Source organism: Palaemon carinicauda, chromosome 34 (genome assembly GCF_036898095.1).
Source record: "Palaemon carinicauda isolate YSFRI2023 chromosome 34, ASM3689809v2, whole genome shotgun sequence".
NCBI lineage: Eukaryota > Metazoa > Arthropoda > Malacostraca > Decapoda > Palaemonidae > Palaemon > Palaemon carinicauda.
Genome location: NC_090758.1, coordinates 20,373,603 through 20,397,963, shown reverse-complemented (window position 1 = coordinate 20,397,963; position 24,361 = coordinate 20,373,603). Strand labels below are relative to the sequence as shown.

The window sequence follows — 24,361 nt, the reverse complement described above, 5'->3', positions numbered from 1 at the left end:
ATATAAAACTTTCTTTATTTTCATTTCAATATGATCATTTTAAGTGAGAGATGTTTAGCATTTTTATGTGATTATTATACTCATGGACATTCAGCAACACAAATAATAGAAAAATTAAGGAAAAAATTTAATGACGATATAATAATGAGGAGTATGATAAAAGAACTTACATTATTTTATGATTATATACATTTCATGAAAATAAACCACAAAAAAACTATCGTTATTTTCTTGATATGGTACATTCACAATTACCATCAATAAAAAGAGAAAAAACAAATGAGTCCACATATTTACAATTATCAAACACAAATAAAGAAGAAACAGAATGGCCCCGTACAACTTATACAACAAAAACAGATAATTTATCTATCAATAAAACGAAAAAAACAAACAATTCTCAATCTTCGTCGTTCTTGCCACAAAACCAATATATTTGTCCTCAGAAGAGACGAAACCGTGTAATGATTGCAAAACAAATACTTTCTGATATAGATACAAACCCACCCTTCACCGAGGAAATTATTACAGGAGACGAAATGTGGATAAAAATTTATGATGCATCCGAAAAAAAAATACAAAAACCTCATGTTAACTGTATTTTTTTATTACAAAGGCATCATTTACCACGAATATGCTCCACTGAATCAAACTTTAACAAAAGAATACTATTTGGGAGTTCTCCAGCAATTGATTGGGGCCATAGAAATCAATCGACCAGATTTGTGGAAAAGTAAAACAATGCGACTTCATCACGATAATGCTGCTTCTCATACGTGTAATTTGATAAAATATTTTATCGACACCCATTTCAAATATAAAGTGCCACATCCATCTTATAGTTCTGATTTGGCTCCTTGCGATTTTTGGCTTTTTCCGATAATCAAAAAGGCAATCTCTCTAGAAGATAGAAAAACTTTAGATGAAAATAAAGCCAAAAAAATAATAGATAAGATATTATCGGAAATTCCAGAAAAAGAGTTTAAAATATGTATGCTCGAAAAATATAAAAAGGTTTCAAAATTGTGCGTTGAATCTGATGAAAAAAAAATATCTCTTTCAACGCCCCAGCATACGCTAATTGTAAAATAAACAAATAAATGGATGTAAAATTATATTGCCCCAAACATTTTATTGTGTATAATATTTATCCTCCCCAAACATTTTATCATAATATTTATCCTCCATTAAATTATCAGTTAAAAGTTTAATTACCCGAACTACAAATTTGTTCATATCATCATTAGCTAAATTTAGTGATAATATATTCCTTTTGTTTGAAATACACACACTTGGGCTATCTGGGAATAATAATTCATTATAATATTTATCTATTTCTTTTAGATAATTTATATCAATATTTTCCTCGCCCTTACGACCTCTGCGTTTTATTCTATCATTCAGCATTACATCAAAATTTAGACCGTGTAAGTAAATAATTAGATCTGGGTTAAACAATAACATTTTTGATGCAATATTTTTATATAAATCATAAAAATATTTCCTTGATAGATTCTTATCGGCGCGCAGTTTACTAAAAACTTCAATAGCACTTAAAATAGATCTTTCTCCAATGATTATATGTGGTCCTATCTCGGTCCTTTCATTTTGAATTATATCATAAAAGATATTAATTATATTTTTCATATATGTAAAATTTATACCAGTCTGAAATATTTCTGAAAATTCAGATTTATTTTTGTAATATTTTTCTAGGTTGTTTTTGTTTGCTGTATCATTCGACCATTCATCAGTAGGTTCTTGTAAAAACGTCCAGCGCACATTTTTCTTGTTTAGTTGCGATTTAAACCTTTCTAATAAAGTAGATTTGCCGATACCAATATTTCCCTCGATTACTATGTATATTATTTTTTGGTTTTTTATTTTATCTAAGATGTCCATGAATTGATCTTCCATCTTAAATAGTATTACAAATAAAAACTGGTATAAGTTATTATATACTATACATAAAATATCTTTATAATAATAATAATAATAATAACAGTAATTATGACCAACCATACAAAAATATAGATTATGACGTATAAATAATATTGGTGGCGCGCATGAAATATTATTCATATAATAATTATTGTTTTCCTTTATATTACCTATTTTTTTTGTCTTTGGTTATTATAAGCAAATAATTTATTGTAAATAATATAAAAATGCATTAAATAAAATAAATAGATAAAATGTTCTTGGTAACTAATTTAATCACAACAATTATCTTTGTCGTTGTCTGACAAAAAAATATTATGGAAATTAATGTTTACTGGTGGTTGTGTACCAAACAACGCAAAGTAAGATGAGGCATTTAGCGTACGACTATAACTAATATTCTTATTAACCCTGGATAGGTACGGTGGGTCGTTCGCGACCCCGAGCGTCAAAAAAAACAGGTTTTTCTCACGTGACTCACCCCCGTGACTGAATTTGTGGGTGATCGACCTGCAGGAGGTGTCTCCCCTACATGCTCTAGTAGTGTCCAGATGTGCATTGCTGTAGCTGTACTCCTTCCCCAATTTCTGAGACGCGTCGGGGTCGAGAGCGACCGAGTTTACCCATCTAAGGTAGTTTGCCTAATTATCAAAGTTATTACGTATTATGAAATTGTCGTAGAATGGTGCAACTTGTATAGGTTATCAGTTGTGGAAAGTCTTGGTGGATTGTTTGGCTACCATGTGCATGATTTTTTTTTTAGTTAAAATATCGTTCATCACCACGAGGACCATTTTACCGCGAGTGCCCCTTTTTAATTTTTTTTCATTTTTTTGCCAAGTCATTTTTCCGTAAGATATTGCCAAATAGTGTCATAAAACATTTGCTTGTTTAGTGTTGGAAAGTGTGTCTAGATGATCTGGCTACCCATGCGTGACTTTGTTTTTGTCAGATACGACGTAGTTATTGGTATATTGGGTATTTAACTGCGGTTACCAATTGCTGTTTTTTTTCAATATTTGTAAAAATTACTACGTAGTAAGGAATTGCCGTATATTATTCATTTTTTTTTTCATGTTTATGTGTTAGAAAGTGTGCCTTGATGGTTGGGCTAACACGTGCATGTCTTTTTTTTTTATCTGAGATGCCGTATATTAGAATGTCGGGCATTTTACCGCGAGTGCCCCTTTTTCATTTTTTTTCATTTTTTTGCCAAGTCATTTTTCCGTATGATATTGCCAAATAGTGTCGTAAAACTTTTGCTTTTTTAGTGTTGGAAAGTGTGTCTAGATGATCTGGCTACCCATGCGTGATTTTGTTTTTGTCAGATACGACGTAGTTATTGGTATATTGGGTATTTAACTGCGGTTGCCAATTTCTGTTTTTTTTTCAATATTTGTAAAAATTTACTACGTAGTAAGGAATTGCCGTATATTATTGATTTTTTTTTCATGTTTATGTGTTAGAAAGTGTGCCTTGATGGTTGGGCTAACACGTGCATGTCTTTTTTTTATCTGAGTTGCAGTATATTAGAATGCTGGGCATTTTTCCGCGAGTGCCCCTTTTTATTTATTTTGCATTTTCTTGCTTAGTCATGTTACCGTAAGGAATTGGCCAGTAGTGTCGCAAAACTTATATTTTCATAGTGTTGGAAAGTGTTTCTAGATGATCTGGCTACCCATGCCTATTTTTTTTTTAGCCAGATATGGCGTATATATAAGTATGTGTTCGATTTTCCTGTGATTGCCATTTTTTCGTTTTTTCCCATTTCTTTCAAAATTACAACGTACTAAGGAACTATCACAGAGTAATGATTCTTTTATATGTTTATTTGTCGGAAAATGTGCCTAGATGGTTTGCCTAGCACGTGGCTGAAATTTTTTTTTTCTGAAATGCCATATATTAGAATGGCCATTTTTCCACGAGTGCCCCTTTTTATTTGTTTTGCATTTTTTTGCTTAGTCATGTTACCGTAAGGAATTGGCAAGTAGTGTCGCAAAACTTATAATTTTATAGTGTTGGAAAGTGTTTCTAGATGATCTGGCTACCCATGCCTATCTTTTTTTTTTAGCCAGATATGGCGTATATATAGGTATGTGTTCGATTTTCCTGTGATTGCCATTTTTTCGTTTTTTCCCATTTCTTTCAATATTACTACGTACTAAGGAACTATCACAGAGTAATGATTCATTTAGAAGTTTATTTGTCGGAAAATGTGCCTTGATGGTTTGCCTAGCAAGTGGCTGAATTTTTTTTTTTCTGAAATGCCGTATATTAGAATGTTAGCCATTTATCCGCGAGTGCCCCTTTTTATTTGTTTTGCATTTTTTGGCTTAGTCATGTTACCGTAAGGAATTGGCAAGTAATGTCGCAAAACTTATATTTTTATAGTGTTGGAAAGTGTTTCTAGATGATCAGGCTACCCATGCCTATCTTTTTTTTATCCAGATATGGCGTATATATAGGTATGTGTTCGATTTTCCGGTGATTGCCATTTTTTCGTTTTTTCCCAATTCTTTCAAAATTACTACGTACTAAGGAACTATCACAGAGTAATGATTCCTCTAGATGTTTATTTGTCGGAAAATTTTGTTTACTTCTTTTTTGATAGAATATCATCAAATTTTTTTAGCTAAAATATTATATTGTTTTACATTTTTTTTTTCGATTTTATTTCTCTTCAAAAAAATTTTTTGGGGTCAGAATTTTAATTTTATAGTCGAAAAATAATCGACAATTATCCAGCAACCCACCATACAATTTTTATGCATATCCAATAATAATTAGATTAGTAAATAACACCTTGAAATTGACATACCCTTCCTACATTTCAAGTGGCAGATTAGGGAGTCTGAGTCAGTGTGGTTGGCGGCCATTTTGTGGACATATCCGAAGCGTAAGCTGCCCTATCTATATATATATTCTTGTTCCCTATAGAATTTGTGATATTTTGGTATATTTTTACCTGCATAAATATCATATTATATATTAAATATATGTATTTTTTTACGAAATTTCTAAGTACTCAAAAAATTACCTTTAGATATGGCCCCTGATATAAATGTAATTCACAAAATAATGAAGATTTTTTTACATATTTCTGTTTTAGGATAACATATGTTTATTCCCTAAAAAAATTAGCCACTTCCTATTTTATTTGGGTACCCAAAAAAATTCATGAAATTTGGACAAATTTTTTTGGCCAAAAAAAGTTACCCTTTTTTTCTCATTTCAGATCTTCACCTCCATGGGTCTGACTTCATCCAAAATACATCAAGATGTGTCCTAAACATTCAAGAATCAATTCCTAAAAGGATTTGTGTATATATGTATAAACTTTTTTTTATGAATTTTTATGTCAGGTCTTTTTTTTCTACTTAATTTTTAAAAATATTTATAATAAATAGTTTTTCTGCAGATTAGTAGTATTTATCTTTACAGTTGTTTTAAGCATTCATTGAAGTTTTTTTTTGGCAAAAGAAAAAAGGAGGTTACTGCAAAAACTGATTTTTCAAGAATTTTTTTTGGCGTCGGGGTCGTTCGCGTCCGAGTATACCCTTAAAGGGGTGTCCGAGGAGCGTACCTATCCAGGGTTAAACATAATATAATCTAAAGCACTAGAAATGTGCATCGTATTATTTTCATTACAAGAAATGTATTTTTCTATGGCTCGTTTAATTTCTCCGTTGGCTCTTTCTACTGATCCTTGACTTTCGGGATGATAGGGTCTGCATTTTATTCTTTTAACTTCGGGCCACACCCTTTCTAAATATTCATTAACTGTTTTATTTACAAATTCGCCTCCATTGTCCGTTTGTAAGATTTTGGGGGCCCCTAATATACCAAATATACTCCTCAATGCATCGATTATAGATTGAGCCTTTTTATTTTTTAAACTCTTTAGTACACAAAATTTAGTTTTATTATCTTGATAGTTTAGAACATATCTACAGCTAGTATCTTTTATCTTATTATCATTTAAAAGTTTTTGGATATCTATCAAATCTACTTGCCCCCTTACCCCAAATTCTGAAGATATAATTGGTTTTATATTTGTTTTTGGTTTTTTTGATTCTGCTTTTCTTTTTTTGATATTTTTACAAGTTGAACAGAAATTAGAAATGTATATTTTACGTGGATATATTTAATATTTGCAGCATAGTTTTTACAAGCTTTAAAGGTTTTCTTAATTCCTCCGTGTAAAGAATTTATGTGTGCTATCTTAATCGTGTCATAAATTTCTTCAAAAGATATATACGGAATTATTCTTTCGTCGTTCTCTTTATTTTGGTCAATTATTACCCAATTTCCTTTATATTTTTTCAAACAAAAATGGCGTTTGACATAATAATATAATATCTTATCTTTTTTATTATCGATAGAATTGGGGGAATTTGAAAGTAACTCTATATATTTAAGAATTTTTTTTTTTTATCAAAGTCTTTCCTTGTGCTTTTTTTAATTGTTGTTGGTTTTCATTAATCATCTCACTAAATTTCATTTCTTGGGAAATTTCATTGGTTGGGGAATAATTCATATTTACTTGAAATTCTTTCACTAATCCCCCCATTCCACACACCCCCCCTTCTCTGTTTATTGCTTTATATATACTATAGGCAAATAAAAAAAACCATAACCCATAACATATCCGAAGAATCATGATATAACTTACAGGTTAAAAAATTTCTTTGTATAATATAATAATAATAATAATAATAATAATAATAATAATAATAATAATAATAATAATAATAATAATAATAATAATAATATCTTTGATTAAAGAAGCACAAGAGAACGCATTTGTTATAAAAAACATAAAATCGTTTTGCAGAACAATTTTATATTCATTTCATGAATGAATTATCATAATATGAGCTCAATACAATTTAAATCACTTTTTTTTTGGTCTAAAAAGACCAATGAAATGTTTGATTGAACATTACTAACGAGATTTTATTCGACGATCTTTTATTAGGTGTCGAGTATAAAAGTACGCTGACCAAAGAATAACAGCAACAGTATAGAAAGAGCCTTCGCTGTCGTAGGACCAACTTACCCCAACACAATGAATCAAGAAAACCAGACTTCACCAATAACCAGCCCCATTAGCCTGAGCACGGAAGACGCACAAACATTAATTCAAACGCACCAAAGCCTAAATAATCTCATCAGAGAGATTAGAGAGAATAATAATTTTACCAACTACACCGAAGAAGATATTGAACTGCCTTATTGTCCTCAGGCGACAAAAAAACCATCAATAATCAAAGACAATTTGGAAAATACAATGGATATATTTCGGGCAAAACAAAGGGATTGTGTTTCTACTATTCATAAAATGTGTAATATGCTCTTTCGAGCAACAACTTTTTCCCAACCAGAAGATTTATCAGAGGAAGAACAAGAACGTATGGTCAATGAATTCCTTGAGCTAAAAAATGTATACAAAATTTTTTGGAATGTTGTTCTGTTGATATTTATAAAGTAGATATTCCCAATAGATTATCATCCAAATACACAGATTTGCCATACTGCAATAAAGGTAAATCTTCGGCAAATTATATAAAAGAATCACGATATTGGATAAGGCTTGTGCTTGATGGTAAAAAATACCCACCCAACATTTGTTTAGATGCTTTAAAAAGTCTATATGTGTTTATATATCGTTCAGATGAAGCTTACATATATACTAGCTATAACATCGAATCTAAACGTTATAGGGTTGGTATTGTGTATAATAATAGCTGCCTGTTATATTTAGGAAATTTTACAGAGCCTTATATGTTGGCTTTATATAAATTTGTAACTAGTGTTTGATAAACAAAATACATTTTCTCCTTATATATATATATATATATATACATACATACACTACACACCCAATTTTTTGCTTTATTTGTGTGTAGACATTTATTAGTTGGATTGTTTTTGTAAAATAATAATAATAATAAGTGTAGAAATTATTTTGTTTTTTGAATAATATTGAATATTTTTGGGGGGTTTATATTTTGTATTGTTTTAACTCGATTACATTGAAAATATTTAAGTGCCACTAATAATGGCATAAAGACTGTAAATTTTAAACAATCTATCCTGGTATCTCGATTTTCATACCTATTCATATATTTTTCCTTTGTATCCTGGGATATCTCCCCGAAAAAACCAAACTTATTAAAAATGTAATCGGGTGAAATTACATTATCACTGTTTAATTCTATTTTTTCTAGTTCTAAATGTATATCGTTCACAACCAATATCGAATATTCTGCTTGATAGAGCTTATTATCTAATCCAATCCACTTTTCGTAAACACAAAAATCATCGTTGTCTAACCTCTCATTAAACTTCTCTGTTTGAATATTTGATAAATAATACTTTCCTTCTTCTGTAAATTCTCTTATTTTTGTAAACTTTTAGTTCTTTTGATCAATCACCGATGTGTGTCCTCGTGGTAAGCTATATTGTCCCTCGCCAATACTCCCATAGGGAAAAGATGAAAGCAACACATTATGGCTCTCGTTAGTATTCATAAATGCAGTAGATTTTATTTTGTTATCATTACTATTTTCATTCTTTAAAAGAAAATTAATAGCTGCGTAAGATGGTGAAACGCACACCAAAGTTTTATATGGATTTGTAGATTCAATACACATAATACCGTAAGATGTTGTCTTTTTGTTTGACGATTTATTATTATTTTTATCATTGTTAATATTATACATTTTTTTCTTATATCTTTGTTGTACTTGTGTGTATACAGTATTTAATAAATGTTTATAAAAGTGTATTTGACTTGTATATATTCCTTTTATTTAATGAAAGAAAAATTCATCCCTTTTTGTTATAGTTCTATATCTACCTTAGGTTTTAAACCCACATTTAATTCAATTTAAATTTTATGATAAAAAGAAAAAAAATACACCGCCATATTATTTATACGCACAACTCAAGGAGTTATTTCTAGTGCTGGTATTAGTTGATACAATTGATCAATGAATTCTTTAAAAATTTGAAATTCTGTTTGGACGACATTTTCAGTTTCACGAACATTGTTTGATAACACGGAAGATTCGATGGCTTCGGCTAAAATCTTTGGAGTTGTTTTTATTAGGTGACAACACCCATAATTATGTACTAGTTGGGAAATTTGACAATTCAAAACTTTTTTACAAAAACCATACTTGGTATTGCAAAAAATGTTTTCATTATTTAATGGTTCTTTTTTGTTTAGGTTCAATTTATTTTTTCCTTTATATTTATTCTTATTTAAACCAATTTTATCAAATACCATATTTCGCCCAACCAACGTTAATTGTTGAAATCTACCAGTCGTAAAAATCCACAAAGCCGTAACAAAAGCACTATGAAAGAAATCTAACAAGACACAAAGAGAATTATAATTTAACATAGAAGTGACTTGTGTTTGATTATTATTATTATTATTATTATTATTATTATTATTATTATTATTATTATTATTATTATTATTATTAGGAAAATATGAAAGAATGTTTTCATTACTATTATTAAGAGATAGGGGATGGGAAAATGTTCCACTTAATATTTTAGCATTATTATTTTGTGGAGAAAATATATGAGTAAATAAGTTACAACTAATAATTTTCATGCGTCCCTCTTTTGTTGGTTCAATTATTATTCTATCGGGGTGTATAAAATAGGGTATGTATTTTACATTAACATATACTGATATGATTTCATTTAATAATCTCATATACATATCCATGTGTTTTTGTTTGCGTTTATGCAGTTCTTCGGTTTTTTGTTCGCTATCTCTATTTAAAAATACGCCCAAGGTTAAATATAATTGGTCGTCACAAATATTTAAAAAAAATTCCATACAGTATCCATCATATGATCGTACAATTAACATGGGAAAACACACAATTTCAGAAAAGTGTTCTCTAAATTCTGGTGTGAAATTTAATATTTCAGAAATAGATTTTCCATCTTCTTGTTGAATATATATTAGATGAGGAGTTGAATAAATAAAGGCCAATAATTTGTTGTTTTTTTTATTAATAAACAGGGAATCTTTTACATTGCCAATAAAATATAAAGTATTTATGGTTGTATGGTAAGGATACAATCTTAATATATTACTCTTGCCATTTATTTTCATACATTGAAAATTATCATCATCAATTGGATTTATAAAATTGGGCAACCCGCACGTTAAAGATAAGATTTCTATGCGATATTGTTCGTCTTGAAATTTTGGAGAATTATTCATTTATCAATTTTTTATTTTTTGTAAGTATTTTAAATTTCTATAGATGCTGTAATAAAATTACTTAAATTCTCGGCAAGTTTGGTTTCACTGTGATCAATGGGTATTTCTTTGATAATATTTGATATGGCATCGTGGCTATGCAACAATTGGTGGTAAAAAATATTCAAGTCGTTTGAGATATTTAGAGGATATGTATTGCACAAAGCATATATACAATTTCCAGTCATATAACTAATGTTAACTATATCTTTACAGCTTGAATCACAGTGCCATTTTATAAAATTTGTATTTATTAAGCTCAAAAATATACTTGTCAGTAAAAACTCAACTTGGTTTTCATTGGCATGTTTACGTTTCAATTCAATTTCAAAAACTCGTCCAAATAAAGCCAAGTTAAGGTAATTAATTTCATTCAAAAAACAAACGGGCATAAATTTATCTTTCCTTAAAATGATTTTATTTTCGGAAAAGCGACTTTCTTTAGTCAAAAGTTCATGATATAATGTAAGTTGTTTATTTTCTTGGTTATATCCCATAATAAATTGTCTTGCTAGTAATTGTAATGTGTCTATTATTTTTCTGTGTCTTATATCTCGTAACAGGTTATAATTCTTTATATCATGAATAATTATATCCATATTCTCTTTTAATATTTTCATTACCCGTTTAGCATTACCGTGATTACCAAATATATATACATGCTTGATATTGTATTTACCCATAACGTGGGATAATTCCCCCCGACAAAAATTAGATTCGGTATTATAAATTTCATCTAAAGCACCATCAAAGGCCAAATGAGAATATTCATTATATATAACAAAATTTTTAGTTTCGTGTCGAATCATAGTTTTCCAATCAAAAACTATATATGATATTTTAATAGGAATATTAATATAATATTTTCGACGTCCATCTTTTTTTATATTTTCATAAGAACCAGTATTTTCGGTTTTAAAATAATTAAAAGCTAATATTATTCGACAATCGGTGGACTCGGTTTCCATGATTAATTAATCTCTAACAATTTTATTATGTTGTTTATCGAAGAAATTAAAACTGGTATGAATAAACAATCAATAGAATTTCTTTGTGTTATATATGTTTATTTGTAATAATATAAAATAAAATTACTATCAATATAGTTAAAAAATTCAAATAACAAAAATATTAAATGAAAGAAATTTTTTTTTGTATGATATTTTCCGGTGGTAAAATTTTTTTTGATAATTCAAATTATAGATTTGGCGATAATATTTACGTGGTGCATATATAAATGGAAGGGCGACAAAGTTGACTCGAGTATTATAGCGCTGTTTTCTATCATAAACACACGTCTGTGATTTGCTATTGCCGTTATACTTTTTTGTGGAGTAATTTACAGAAAAAAAAAATTAAGCCAGCCAGCCAGCCAATCAACCATGAACACCCACAACCATAACGAGTTAAAGGATTGGGATCAAATCAATTTAAATGCAAAATTATGCATCTTAAAAGAAGACGAAGATAATCCTCATTATTTTTTAAAGTTACCATCATTAGATTTAAATGATTTAGGAGACGTTTGCAATATAGCAATGATTGATGTATCAGGTTCTATGTGCTCGTGTTGGAAAAATCTTGTGGGTGGATGGAATAATCATATAGCTCCAAAACTTTTGGGAACTACTCACCTATACACCTTTGCGACCGATGTAAAAGAAAAGACCAGGACGTGAACTAAACGATAGTTATTTTGATAGGAAAATGACAAACCTTACAGACGCCCTCTCTACAATCCAAACTGAAATATGTGAATGTGAAGAAAAGAATATAAATGTTTTATTAGTTACAGATGGACACCATACCGTATCGTCTGAAAATTATCCTGAATATATTATCAAAGACATGAAACTTCGCAAAGAAAAAATGTGCAATATTTTCATTCTTGGTATTGGTGGCAGTTTTCCAGTTCGATATAGCATAGACATACGTTCAAAATTACATAATGGTCACGAGAATATACCTTCATTGTTTTGGGCTAAAAACGACCATGAGATACAGGAAGTGATAAAGAATATCGGTGATGAACTTTCTCGGGGCAATCATTCCTCCTTGGTAAGTTTAAATATACTGGGATTTTTGTTGCCGGGATCTTCAGCGCAACATGATTTCCACGCGGGTGATTGGATATACATGCCCCACGAAATAGAAAATCTTGATCAATTTCAAATAAGATATAAAAATTGTATTGGGACTTTGTGTTTAAAGTCCATAGAAGGCACGGTAGAAATTATGGAAGAAATATTTTGTCAATGGCATTCAACTCTTATTAAACTACACACACTAGATAAAACTACACCAAAAGGTGTAATAGATTTAGAAAAGAAAATATTTGAATTTTACATAAAACAAAAACCCAAAGAAGAACATAAATATTCTATAAAACAGAGGATAAAAAATAACCAAAAGAAGCACGACGAAGATAATATACCTTATGAAGATCGGTTTCATCAGCAAATACGTAAATTGGAAAATATTCTAATGCATGTGTTACAAACTACCAAGTTGTAATGCAGATTCTTTTAAGATATTTAAATTCTCATGGATTGCAGTCGGTAAAAATACGTCAGTGATAAGGAAAGACGGAAACAGAGACCCAAGAAAACTTAACAATATTTATTATAAACAAGAACAATAACTTAAATCAACCTTGTGAGATTAAATACACTTATTTATGCACATATTCAAGAAAACAAATAATGGTTCTCGGGAACTCACAAGAAAATAACCTAAAGCTACTACACTAAGCCCTAAACATGAGAAAATTCCAAGAGAGAAAACACTTAATAATAACGAGGTGGATCCAAAATACAGCTAGCCAAAGTCAATAACCTAATAATAAAAAGGAAGAAGGAAGTAGGAGATGAAAACAACGAAAACCTTAATATTCCTACCTATCTTACAAAACTAAACAATACAGAATTAAACAGTTACACAACATAGCAATAGAACTCGTATATATAGAATTAGACAATTAATAATATATATAACTTCACCTCAAGTGAAGTAGAGAAGGGGAGTTGAATACAGGACCGTACTTAATCCATCATGCCGCTATACTGAAGGGTAAAACTGTACGCCAGGCATTGAAGGGCAATCCACTTCCCTATAAAAGAGGAACGATAATTTGTCTTACCTGGCGTCAGCCTCCCTACTTATCACCTCACGAGCCAGTTTGCTCTCACACTCGTACACAGCTGGACTGGAGGAATACGGCTAGTAAAATCAAGGTTCAGTGTCGGGAAACAGCGTCGACACAATTCCCGTACAAATCCTCCGACGGGAACAAGTAGCAGAAAACTACCGTCGCAGATGACAGAGCATCTGCTAAACACTCATCAGAAGTGCGAAGGTAATTGCCAAAGTCGTCCTCCAAGACACCATGAATGCTGAGACGGGAAATAGTGTCGGTGAGAGCTTGTCAAGGCCCGAACTGCCTTCACTGGTCGACCATGTCCACTCATCACCTTCCCAACACTCACAGCAAAAAAAAAACAATCGTTAAAACGATAGTCCACTAATACACAAAGGAGGAGGAGGAGGCGCAAAAACACTATTCAACAATCGGAGAGCCACTTACATTAACACTATAGTAAACAAACAACAAAAATACTTTAACTTAAAAAGAAAAACAAGGCTGATTTAAATAAAATAAAGAAATAATTTTACGTTAACCTAATAGCATGCAAAATATGAAAATGAAATACAATTAGCCAAAGATATACTGATTACATCTGTTGTTAGAAATAAATATCAAGAAAAATCTTTTCGACTTAAGGGACATACCGACGAGGATTATCATTCAGATGTTAAAGTATTTCTTCAAGTTCTCTCCCAAAATATGGAACAAATAAAGAATATTAGCGTGTCACCGGACGAGTGCTGCCGTATTACAATGGGTTCTACAGTAACTGATATTCAGGATGGGGATTTAAGAGAAATGATTGAAACATTTGATAAATTTGATTTTTGAAAATCATTTACTATTTCTGGAATTCCGGTATTTGCACCAACGAGAGATTCTGTATCTTTAAACCCCTGGTCATACTCTGTTAAAAATATAGTAACATCACCCTATAGTATAATAAGTCAAATAGCATTAGAATCTTATGGTTCCGCACTCATGCAGGAAGGGGATCATAAGAAGGTGAAAATTAAATATGACGACCAACGAACAGAATTTAATGCCATTATTCCAATATTTTCTTCTGAACACGCCAAAATTATGCAACCAATTGTTAATACTAAAATATATGCAATGTGCTCAACATTTGCGATTACAAAAAATCCGTATATTATTGATTTCGACATACACATAGTCGCTTTGGCGGTAGCTTGGATAAGAAATTTATTCGAAATTCAAACCTTTCCTATCCCAGAGCACGTAAAAAATTGTATGGAAGACATTGAGGCTACAGCAGAGTTGTATATGAATAACAGGAGATTTATCGTTTATTGTAATGCGTTATTAAATAATACCACACAAGCATTAATGACCGAAAGCACAGAGATAATTCCTTCATATAACAAAACCATAAAATGCGAATCTCTTATTAAACCAGTATTTCTCCTTTTTATGAGAGCAAAAAAATCTATAATTTCCAATAACGATATAATTGGTATAATGAAATTAATACTCATTGAATATATTGGACGTTGTATTACAACTACAGATAGATCGTCAAATAAATATTACTGTAATTTCTATATAGAATCATTGGATGAGTTGATTACAGATTTGATTAAAAAGAAAACATCAAATTTTTATAATAAATATAATTTTCAGAATATACCAGAAAAGTTTTATACTTTAGAAGAAGTTTCTGGGGCTGCTAAAAAAATTACGAACGAAAGCGGTGATTTATTGTACAACTTTGTACCAAAAGTATACATTGACAAAATTGAACAATTAAGAAATGTAGCATCTGCGGGCGATATCTCTTGGCAAACACTGAAATTTTTTTCGCGTTACATAGGACTAAATGAACTTGAAGTTGATGATTTATTCAGCGAAGAGAATATTTTTATTTATACATGCCACGCCTTAAGACACACATCATCCCGTATTCGTATGCAGAGTCCAATAGAGGATTTTGATCGGAGCTATACATTTGTTTATGAAAATATTAAAAATGAACTATATAAAATTATTAGCGATCAGTTTCAATTAAATTTTACAAAAACTATGGAGGAAGCGTGGATCAAGGCATATCTAAACGCACACACCGAAATAGTAGAACCAATGACGCGCCAACAAATTATATTCGAGGCACAAAAAAGGGGTATTGATGTTACGAATGATTCGTTTGTGACCGTTTATAATAATTTTCGAGAATCAGGATTACTTTCAAATGCTTGTCAAACTCGGGCTTGTCCCTATTATTTGGTCCCACGCAAAAATTACAATAATCATGCTAGTGTAGAAAGGAAAATGAGTAAAAATTTCCTTCACGGCTTACATAAAATATGTTAAACACATCTAAATGATACCGAGGATGAAATTATGACAAAATTTAATTCACCAGAAATAACTATGGATAATATGAATGTTGTGCGATATTTACTGAAAAAATATCAATGTTTATCGCTGGAAAGTTTGAATTAACTTACTTTAGTTTGTTTATCAAGGGCTTGAATATATAAAACCACACCCCGCAACACCCTATAAAGCTAAATGTAATAATAACCCCACCCAAAATCTTGAATTTATTTTGATGACAATAATTACACATTAATCCATACATAAAAATGCAAACAATAAGCGCAAATAAAGCTGTTAATTTTAATATATACAAATCATAATTTTTTCCTACAATTTTTTGCCTTAAATCTAAACTTGTAACATCATAAGTAAGCTTTTCAATTTCTTCCTTAATCTTATTTGTGCTATTTTCTAAAATAGATTCTGGTGATATTGTATTTATTTTGTTTTTACTTTTGTCGTTTTGAAAGATTGTGAACATTGTATCCGTTATTGATAAATCGTTATAATCTTGAATGTTGATGTATTGCCCCAAACTGTTTACTTTTAATAAAGAAATATATTCAAAAAGAAGCGCCATTTCTTCATTCGGATCTATACCCGTCCTTCCAATGTCATTAATATTTTCAGGAAATGTGGTATGAAAGTTGATGATACATATGTTATAGATAAATTCTGGTGTTATGAGAGGAGATATTATATTCCTTGAATATTTTTCTTCGTCTTGTTGTTGTTGATTGGTAATAGAAATATAAGAAAGTGGTGATAAAAATGATCCCTTTTTCTTTTCATTGTTTGATGCTAATTGTTTTAAAATTGATTCTACATTTTCCTGGCGGTAAAGTTCTAAGTGATTACGAGATAATTCGCGATTATATCCACCCACATTATATTGTACGAGAAGAATTTCTGGAATGATTGTTAATACACCCAGAGACAAAAATGTATTAGCTGCTGAGCTTAACATTGTTAAGGATTTGATAGCTAATTGAATCCATACTTCTGAAATTATTGTTCTTAAAATAACAGCAGTTAAACGCATACCACATTCAATTAATCTTTTCATTCCAACTCCAATTGTGTTTATGTTTTTTGTAGTAATCATAACATAATTCTTGGTATAATATTTTAAAAGAAACGCCAATATAACGGGGGACGCAAGAATGCTTTCTTCAATCAAAATAGTCTCGCCCATTGAGCGTATTATTTCTAATGCAGCATTCCCAACATCTTCCCCCACCTTTGATGATATAATACCTTTATAATGGCCTACCATTAAACCACCCACATCTCTTTCGTTTTGGGGCTTTATGATAGTTACATTTTCGAGTCTTTTGATTATTTTATCTGCTTTGTTGGTAAAAAACCCCAGTTCAATCTTTTTTTGTTTGGTCTTTTTTTCAGTGTAACCGGGGTTTAGGGAAAATTCGTTATCGTTATCATCTGTTGTGGCAGATTTAATAATATATGTAATAGGTATTGTAGATAACTGAACTATATCTGAATCAGACAATTGATTCATAACTGCATCCCCAAATACGTATCCTAAAACTTTCCTATGCGCCGATTTTTCACAGGTATCCGTTTCAGCATTATAATCTTTACGAAATCTTTGGCAATATTCTTGGTTATATTTTATATTTTGGTATTGCACATCCCACGACAAAGGTGGAGCATCCACCAATCCAGACATATCACACACCTTTGCTGGATCATTGACACGAAGCTTTAAATAACTTTCTTTGGTTAAAAAAGATGAAGAGGGGATGATAAATTAGAAGATAACAAATCCTTCTCTTTTTTATCTGTATTATCATCATTTATTATCCACCTTGATGATGGTAATATAGCAAATCTTTTTAGATTTGTCAATTGCATACCACAATAACACTTTTCAATACCACTACCATCGGGGTAATGTTTCTCTATGGAAAATGTTTCAAAAAATATTTCTGGTCTTTTATTAATAGCATCTAAAGAAGAATTCTTGATTGTTTTAGTCAATTTAAAGTTTTCTGCGAGAAAATCATTAAACTCCTCGTAAATTTTATAGCAGGCTTCACCACACGTTGGTATATTGTCATTAATAATATACGATTTGAGACATGGTTTTTTATAATCGTGTTTATAACACTTGAGCATATTACAGCCCAATGTAGTAAACTCTGCTACAAAATCAAAGGGATATTTTTTTCTAAATTCATCTGGAAAATTTAATGGTATTGGAGTAATATCTCCCCAAGGAACATTTCGAATAATTATATTTTTAAAATATTTGGCACCTTTACGAGACCTTAATTTTTCAAACATTTTACGCAAAAGAATTCTATCGGTGATTAATAAACCTTGTATGATATCATTGTGTGTGGGTAATGGATATTCAAATGATGGGGGGGGTGTTGGTGAATTATGGAACATTTTTTAATTACATTTATTATTTCTTATAGACAAACAAGGGTTATGAAAGAATAAACATAAATATCCATTTACTTTTTATTCCACGAAATAAAATTTTAAAACTATTTTTCCTAATTTTCTTGTCCTTTTTGAAAATTTTATAAAAATAAAACACAGAAAATATTTCAAATTGTTGAAAGTTATTTACTATTATTATTATTATTATTATTATTATCTTGAAATCTTGGGCGATTTCACGCACCAATTATTATTATTATCATTATTATTATTATTATTATTATTATTATTATTATTATTATTATTATTATTATTTAAAAAAATCTTATTTTTACATATTCATATATATTAAAATGTAGCATTTTATATTCAAGATGAAAAAATTAATACTGATACAAATATAGATATATAAAAAATATGAACTTTATGGAAAATTTAAAGAAAATTACAAATAGAATTACCAACCCAAGTTCTTTTCAGGTACCAGTAGAAATGCACAACAATAATATTGATTTTAATAATTACATTCCATTTTCTCCCGGACCACCACTACCACGGCCAGCAATTCCTAATAGTCCCTATCTTCATGATACAGATCCAAATTATCCACAACAACAACAACAACAACAACAATTACATTTAGTCCCCTATCAGCCACCGGGTACCGATATGGTCCCATATACTGGAAACAATAATAATAATAATGATTTGAATTCTAATTTATTTTCACCACCACAGCCAGCAATTCTTAATAATCCCTATCCACATGATACAAACCCAAATTACCCACAACAACAACAACAATTACATTTAGTCCCTTATCAGCCACCGGGTACCGACATAGTCCCATATACTGGAAATAATAACAATAATAATAGTTTTCAGCAGTCTTTGCTACCAATATCATCATCATCATCACCACCACCACCAGCAAATTTTCTACCTCCTGTGACTAGTAATAATAATAATAATCAAATAGTATTACCTAATTCGTCCCAACAACCCAGGGAGAAAACGAAAAACAAAAAATATTGTAGCGAATGTAATATTAGAAAGCGCAGAAATTCTAATACATCCAGTAAGCCACCAAGGGAGATGAAAAGAAGGGGCAGTATCAGCAAAAATAAAAAAAATAGAAAGAAAAGTACAAGTAGTAATGATAAAAACGAAAAAAATAGAATAAGAAGAAAAAGTACCAGTGATCAGGGGGGCACAAGAACCAGAAAAGCAAGTACGAGTAAAAATAAACAAAAAACACCAAGACAAAGAAGGTTGTCGGTTTCTTCGCCCAATAACCGCAAGCCCGGTCGCCCTAAAGGTTCAACAAATAAAATAAAAATGAATCCTATAACCTTAACTAATCCAAATAATGATAATGAACAAATTGGAAAAGTTAAATGTGAAATTAGAGGCAATAGACAACAGAAAAATAAAGTTTTATCTTCTTACAAAAATGTTAAATTAGAGAGACCACTAACGGACGGCCAACTTAGCGGAGACTGTTCAAAAACACTATTACAAAGTACATTTAAATCTTAATTCAAAAGTATGTTTCTGAATTCGATTGGCGTGTAAATAACAAAACTTTAAAAAACAAGGATAAGAATATGACAGAATTATTTGGCGATATTTATTTTTATATGCAGATAATAAAATGTTGTCTCCTATAATACAGCGAATAAGTTTTTTTTCCTCGTTTGATGCTTGTTTTGTATAACATTTTTTATTGTTTTCATAAATTATATCATTAACATTACTATTATCCCCATAATCATATATATATTTATCATTAACAATTTCAAATTTTCTGTTTAGTTTATTAAGTAAAATTTTTATAAATTCAATTTTAAATTTAATGGGCATATTTTTGTAAAATGATTGGTGTTTCGAAAGTTCTGGGAAAATATTCCAATGATTCATTGGATTTAATGTTATAATATGAATGGGTAAAATACTCGGGGGGTATACTTTCATATCAATAGATACATAATTTATGGGAATTTTTAGGAGGAATCTGGCCTTAAAGTTTGTTATTTTATTATCATTACCCAATTTCTTATAAGATAAACAAGGACCCGTCATTTCCATATTAAATGTATTTAGTAAGAAAACGCAAATTCTTAAATATAATAATAAAATAGATATTAATATATAATTATTAAAAAAAACTTTATTAATATAATCTTTATGATTATTCCGGGTTCATTATAATGCCCATATCAACCACCATTCCATCTTTTGTTAAAATGCCATATAAAAAGGGCCTATTTATCTCGGTTATAATTTTATTGTTAATACTATCATAACAATATAAAGCAGAGACAGAAGAACTTGAAACTCCACGGACATTTACTGTTATTTCATAGCTCGTAGTTAACAGAATATTTTGACATTTAAAATCTTTGTTTTTTAAAATGTTTGAAATGTCTCGGTCATCATCAAATAAACGTGATAGGTTCCACGTTGCTCCTGGACCAGCAAACGAAAATGCTTTATCTAAATTCATAGAGTTATATTTTACTTTGAATGTTGGTAGAATTAATTTAGTAGAAAGGTTTTCGTTAAAAGTATGATGTAATGATCCCCAATCGATTTTTTCGTTTAATTCTATTAATTCATCAAATGAAGCAATCTTATTCGGAATAACAACAACTAAATAGTCACAACCATCAAGATGCATTTGATATATATCAGCCCCATCGTCACGTAACATGATACTTGTGGGCAGTTCTGAATAATCCCCGCCAATTACGCTTACCATAATTCGTTTATTTGGGTTTATGAAAAACTCTCCGCTTCCATAATCTTCAAATTGTTCTTTCCAAATATCATCCAATTTTGTAACACCCGAAATATAAAGTTTTACGTCATTTCCTATTGTTGGATCCATAACATTATTCATGTGGGTTTTATCAAAAAAATTTTTATTAATGCGGCGTATGGCTTTTGATGATTCTGATAGGCTTGTTGTTATATAATTATCTGATGATGATATGCCCAAGTTTTCCCCTCTTGCATATATTCCCACAGCAACTTTAACTTTAGAGTCTGCTGGTGGTCGCTGATTGATAGCATTTAATAACTTTGGACTATTAATATATTGGGCAGTAACACCACTAGCACCATTTACTAATGGCGCTAGAGTTTCAATGATACCATGAACACCGATACCAACATTTCCGTTATTGGATTCTCTTTCTATTTTAGCAATGACAGAAAACAAAGCAGAACACAAGTTATTGTGGTTTTTATATAGTCCCATTTTTTGTGATAAATTGAATAATCTCCTTTTCTATTTTTTTATTATTTGTTTTGTCGGTTGGCTAACTTGTTTACTTATACGTTGAACTAAAGTAATATTTCAAGTGTGTGCATATTTTATATAAATCAAGAAGTACTTAATTTTTAAATTATATTTAAATAGTCACTATAGACAATAGATAAAATTATTATTATTATTATTATATCAAATATTATTTCCCAATATTAAAAAAGAAAGCAAAAATGAACAATGATAATATTGGTGATAATGAAACTTATACTACGCCATGTTTTGGGGGGGATATTCAATTTTTAAATAATTTATCAAATTATCTAAATGCGTCTAATGTAAAACATATTTGCGAAAATTATAACAAACCATATACAATGAATAATTTTAATCCATGAACTGGGCGTATTCGTATTGGAATGCCAATCACTAGGCCGAGAAAAATATTAAGAGAGGGTAGTTTAAAAAATTACAAATCAATAATTTTAAAATTCTGTCGCTACAAATTACATCATTATGGAAAAGAATCTCTGATATCACCAGAAATGATTGAAAAATATGTTGACGATCATTTAAATAATGGAATAAAACAGTACCAAACTATAGCAACTGAAATTCGCGTTCTTAATAAAAATATTATCGTCCCAACAACGGGCCAAGAAATACAGCATGCAACAGTACCATTTCCAATAAACCCCAATTTACGCATGGAGAAATTGCTTTATGTATGTTAAGATTATATAAAACTTGTCCCAATAGAGATCACGTACACAAAGCTTTTTTAATATATTATTCTGGATCAAGATCAGCAGAAGCAGATTCTTTAACATTTAGAGATATAGCACAAGGATATTCAAAAGATATGATTATCATACCAGTTAGAAAAGGAAAAGGACGTCAAATGAGAAATGTTGTTTTATTTCAAGGTGCTCCAATTTTATATTACAAAAAACATTTAATCCCATATTTGGCGTTAAAGATTAAAAAGTTGCTAATAGATAATCCAAATAAAGAATCTAAAGATTTTCTAGACACAAAAATATTTGCCGGTTCAAATTATCCAGCATGTAGAAAGGCATTTCGTAAATGTTTGCATTGGGCGGTCGATAAATTATTTGTCGAACGAGACCAAGATAACTCTGACGAAGATGATAACAATATTAATAATGACGAAGAAGAAGAAGAAGAAGAAGAAGAAGAAGAAGAAGAAGAAGAAGAAGAAGAAGAAAATAACATAAAAGGGGCAGGGTTACATTCTTTAAGAGCAGATTGGTCAACGCGAACATTAACTTTATTATGTTCGATAAACAAAAATCCATATATCGCTGCAAATATGACTGCACGCTTATTGGGACATAGATCCATTAAGTTACTTAATAAACATTATTTAAATCAAGGAAATAGCCTGAATCCCGAAAAGAACCACATTCAATTAATATTAGAAAAATTTAAAAATTACGTTACAGAAGGCACCGAAAAGACGGTGACTGACGAAAATTATTCTCTGTCTGACAAACCCATCAAAATATTATTCGGTGGTATCAAGTATGGAAATATTGTTAAAGAAATACAAAGAAATAGAAAAAGGAAAAGAATTGGAAATTTAGTAGCGCTAAGTAAAGTAAAAGACGAGTGTTTTATTCTTCGTGAGACAGAGAAAGAAAATTATTGTTATGATGATAACATAAATATAATAGATGATAATGGTGATGATGAGTATGATGATGATAATAATAAAAATATTAATAATGATGATATAAAATTTACGAACGAAGAAGACTATTATACCATTAACAATTACGCCAACGATGAGTTATTATTTTCTGGTGAAGATACAGAAAATCTAATTTATATTTAGCTTAAACTATTTTCGAAAATATTTCCATGCTTGATACTAATGATAATAATATTAAATATAATATAACATTACGATTCACCGTTATAATTTGATGTTTTGGGTGTGGTATTAATAGTAAAAGTAGTAGTAGTAGTAGTAGTAAGTTTGAAATGAATACTAATCCTAATCCTAATGATATAGTATGGCCCCTAAGCTTTAATGGCCAACGGAATGTGGATATTTCTAGTGATAGTGGATTTTTTTTTCACGTGTTATATCGAGACGATGATCATTTGAAAATAAGATTATTATATCGTGCATTTTGGCTTTTTCCTATGTTTGAAATATTAAATTTGGGCTCCACAACCTGGAAAGAATTTATTGATAACGATAAGATTATTGATATAGATTTAAAAGATAATTCTTTGCCTTTCCCCTATGTATTATTATTTGCCATTGATGCTAATACTCGATGGGGCGTTTATTCTAAACAGCGAGAAAATAATATTAGAATTAATGGCAATATCAGTAATATTCCAAAACTAGTGCCTTACGATTTTGTAGAAAAATTTTATAAACTAAAGGAAGAATCTGATAATGTAATTGTTTATACTGGATATTTTTGTACAAGAACGTGGGATGTTGTATGTAAAAAGTGTATAGATTATACAATTAAACCAAACTGGGTTAGTAGTAGTGGGAGACACGAATTCACAGAATATTTTCACATGAGACGCATTGAAGAGTTACCAATATTTAAGCGTTTTGGCAAAGATTTCCATATATGTTTTGGCACAGAAAAAAATTTCCATATACTTGTGTATATAATTAATAATTATCGTCATTATTATTGTAAATACTGTTTACGTCCTTGTTTTCATTTCACTACAGTATCATCTCATTTTCTCTTGGGTGAATTAAAGAAATTTTATATTCATCATAATAGTTTCACATATGTAGAACTTTGTTTTGGAAGATTATATTCAATCTTCTTGGAATTTTGGCAAAAAGTACAAGCGCCGATGGTTGATGCTATAGTAACCAACAATTTAACTCATGAAATATTTACAAACAATCTTGTTCCAAATACATAAATTTCTTTTTCTTTTTTTTGTATAT

General features: G+C 29.9%; 1 protein-coding gene across 1 annotated transcript; it reads right to left on the bottom strand.

Moving 5' to 3' along the window:
- Nucleotides 1–20,325: 20,325 nt before the first annotated feature.
- On the bottom strand, nt 20,326–21,396 carry LOC137626747 (uncharacterized). The gene has a single exon (XM_068357753.1). The coding sequence runs from the start codon at nt 21,394–21,396 to the stop codon at nt 20,326–20,328; it is 1,071 nt and encodes a 356-aa protein (XP_068213854.1).
- Nucleotides 21,397–24,361: the final 2,965 nt, after the last annotated feature.

What these genes read in the sequence shown, in the direction of transcription:
- LOC137626747 (XM_068357753.1), bottom strand. Translation starts at nt 21,396, where the DNA reads ATGGGACTATATAAAAACCACAATAACTTGTGTTCTGCTTTGTTTTCT.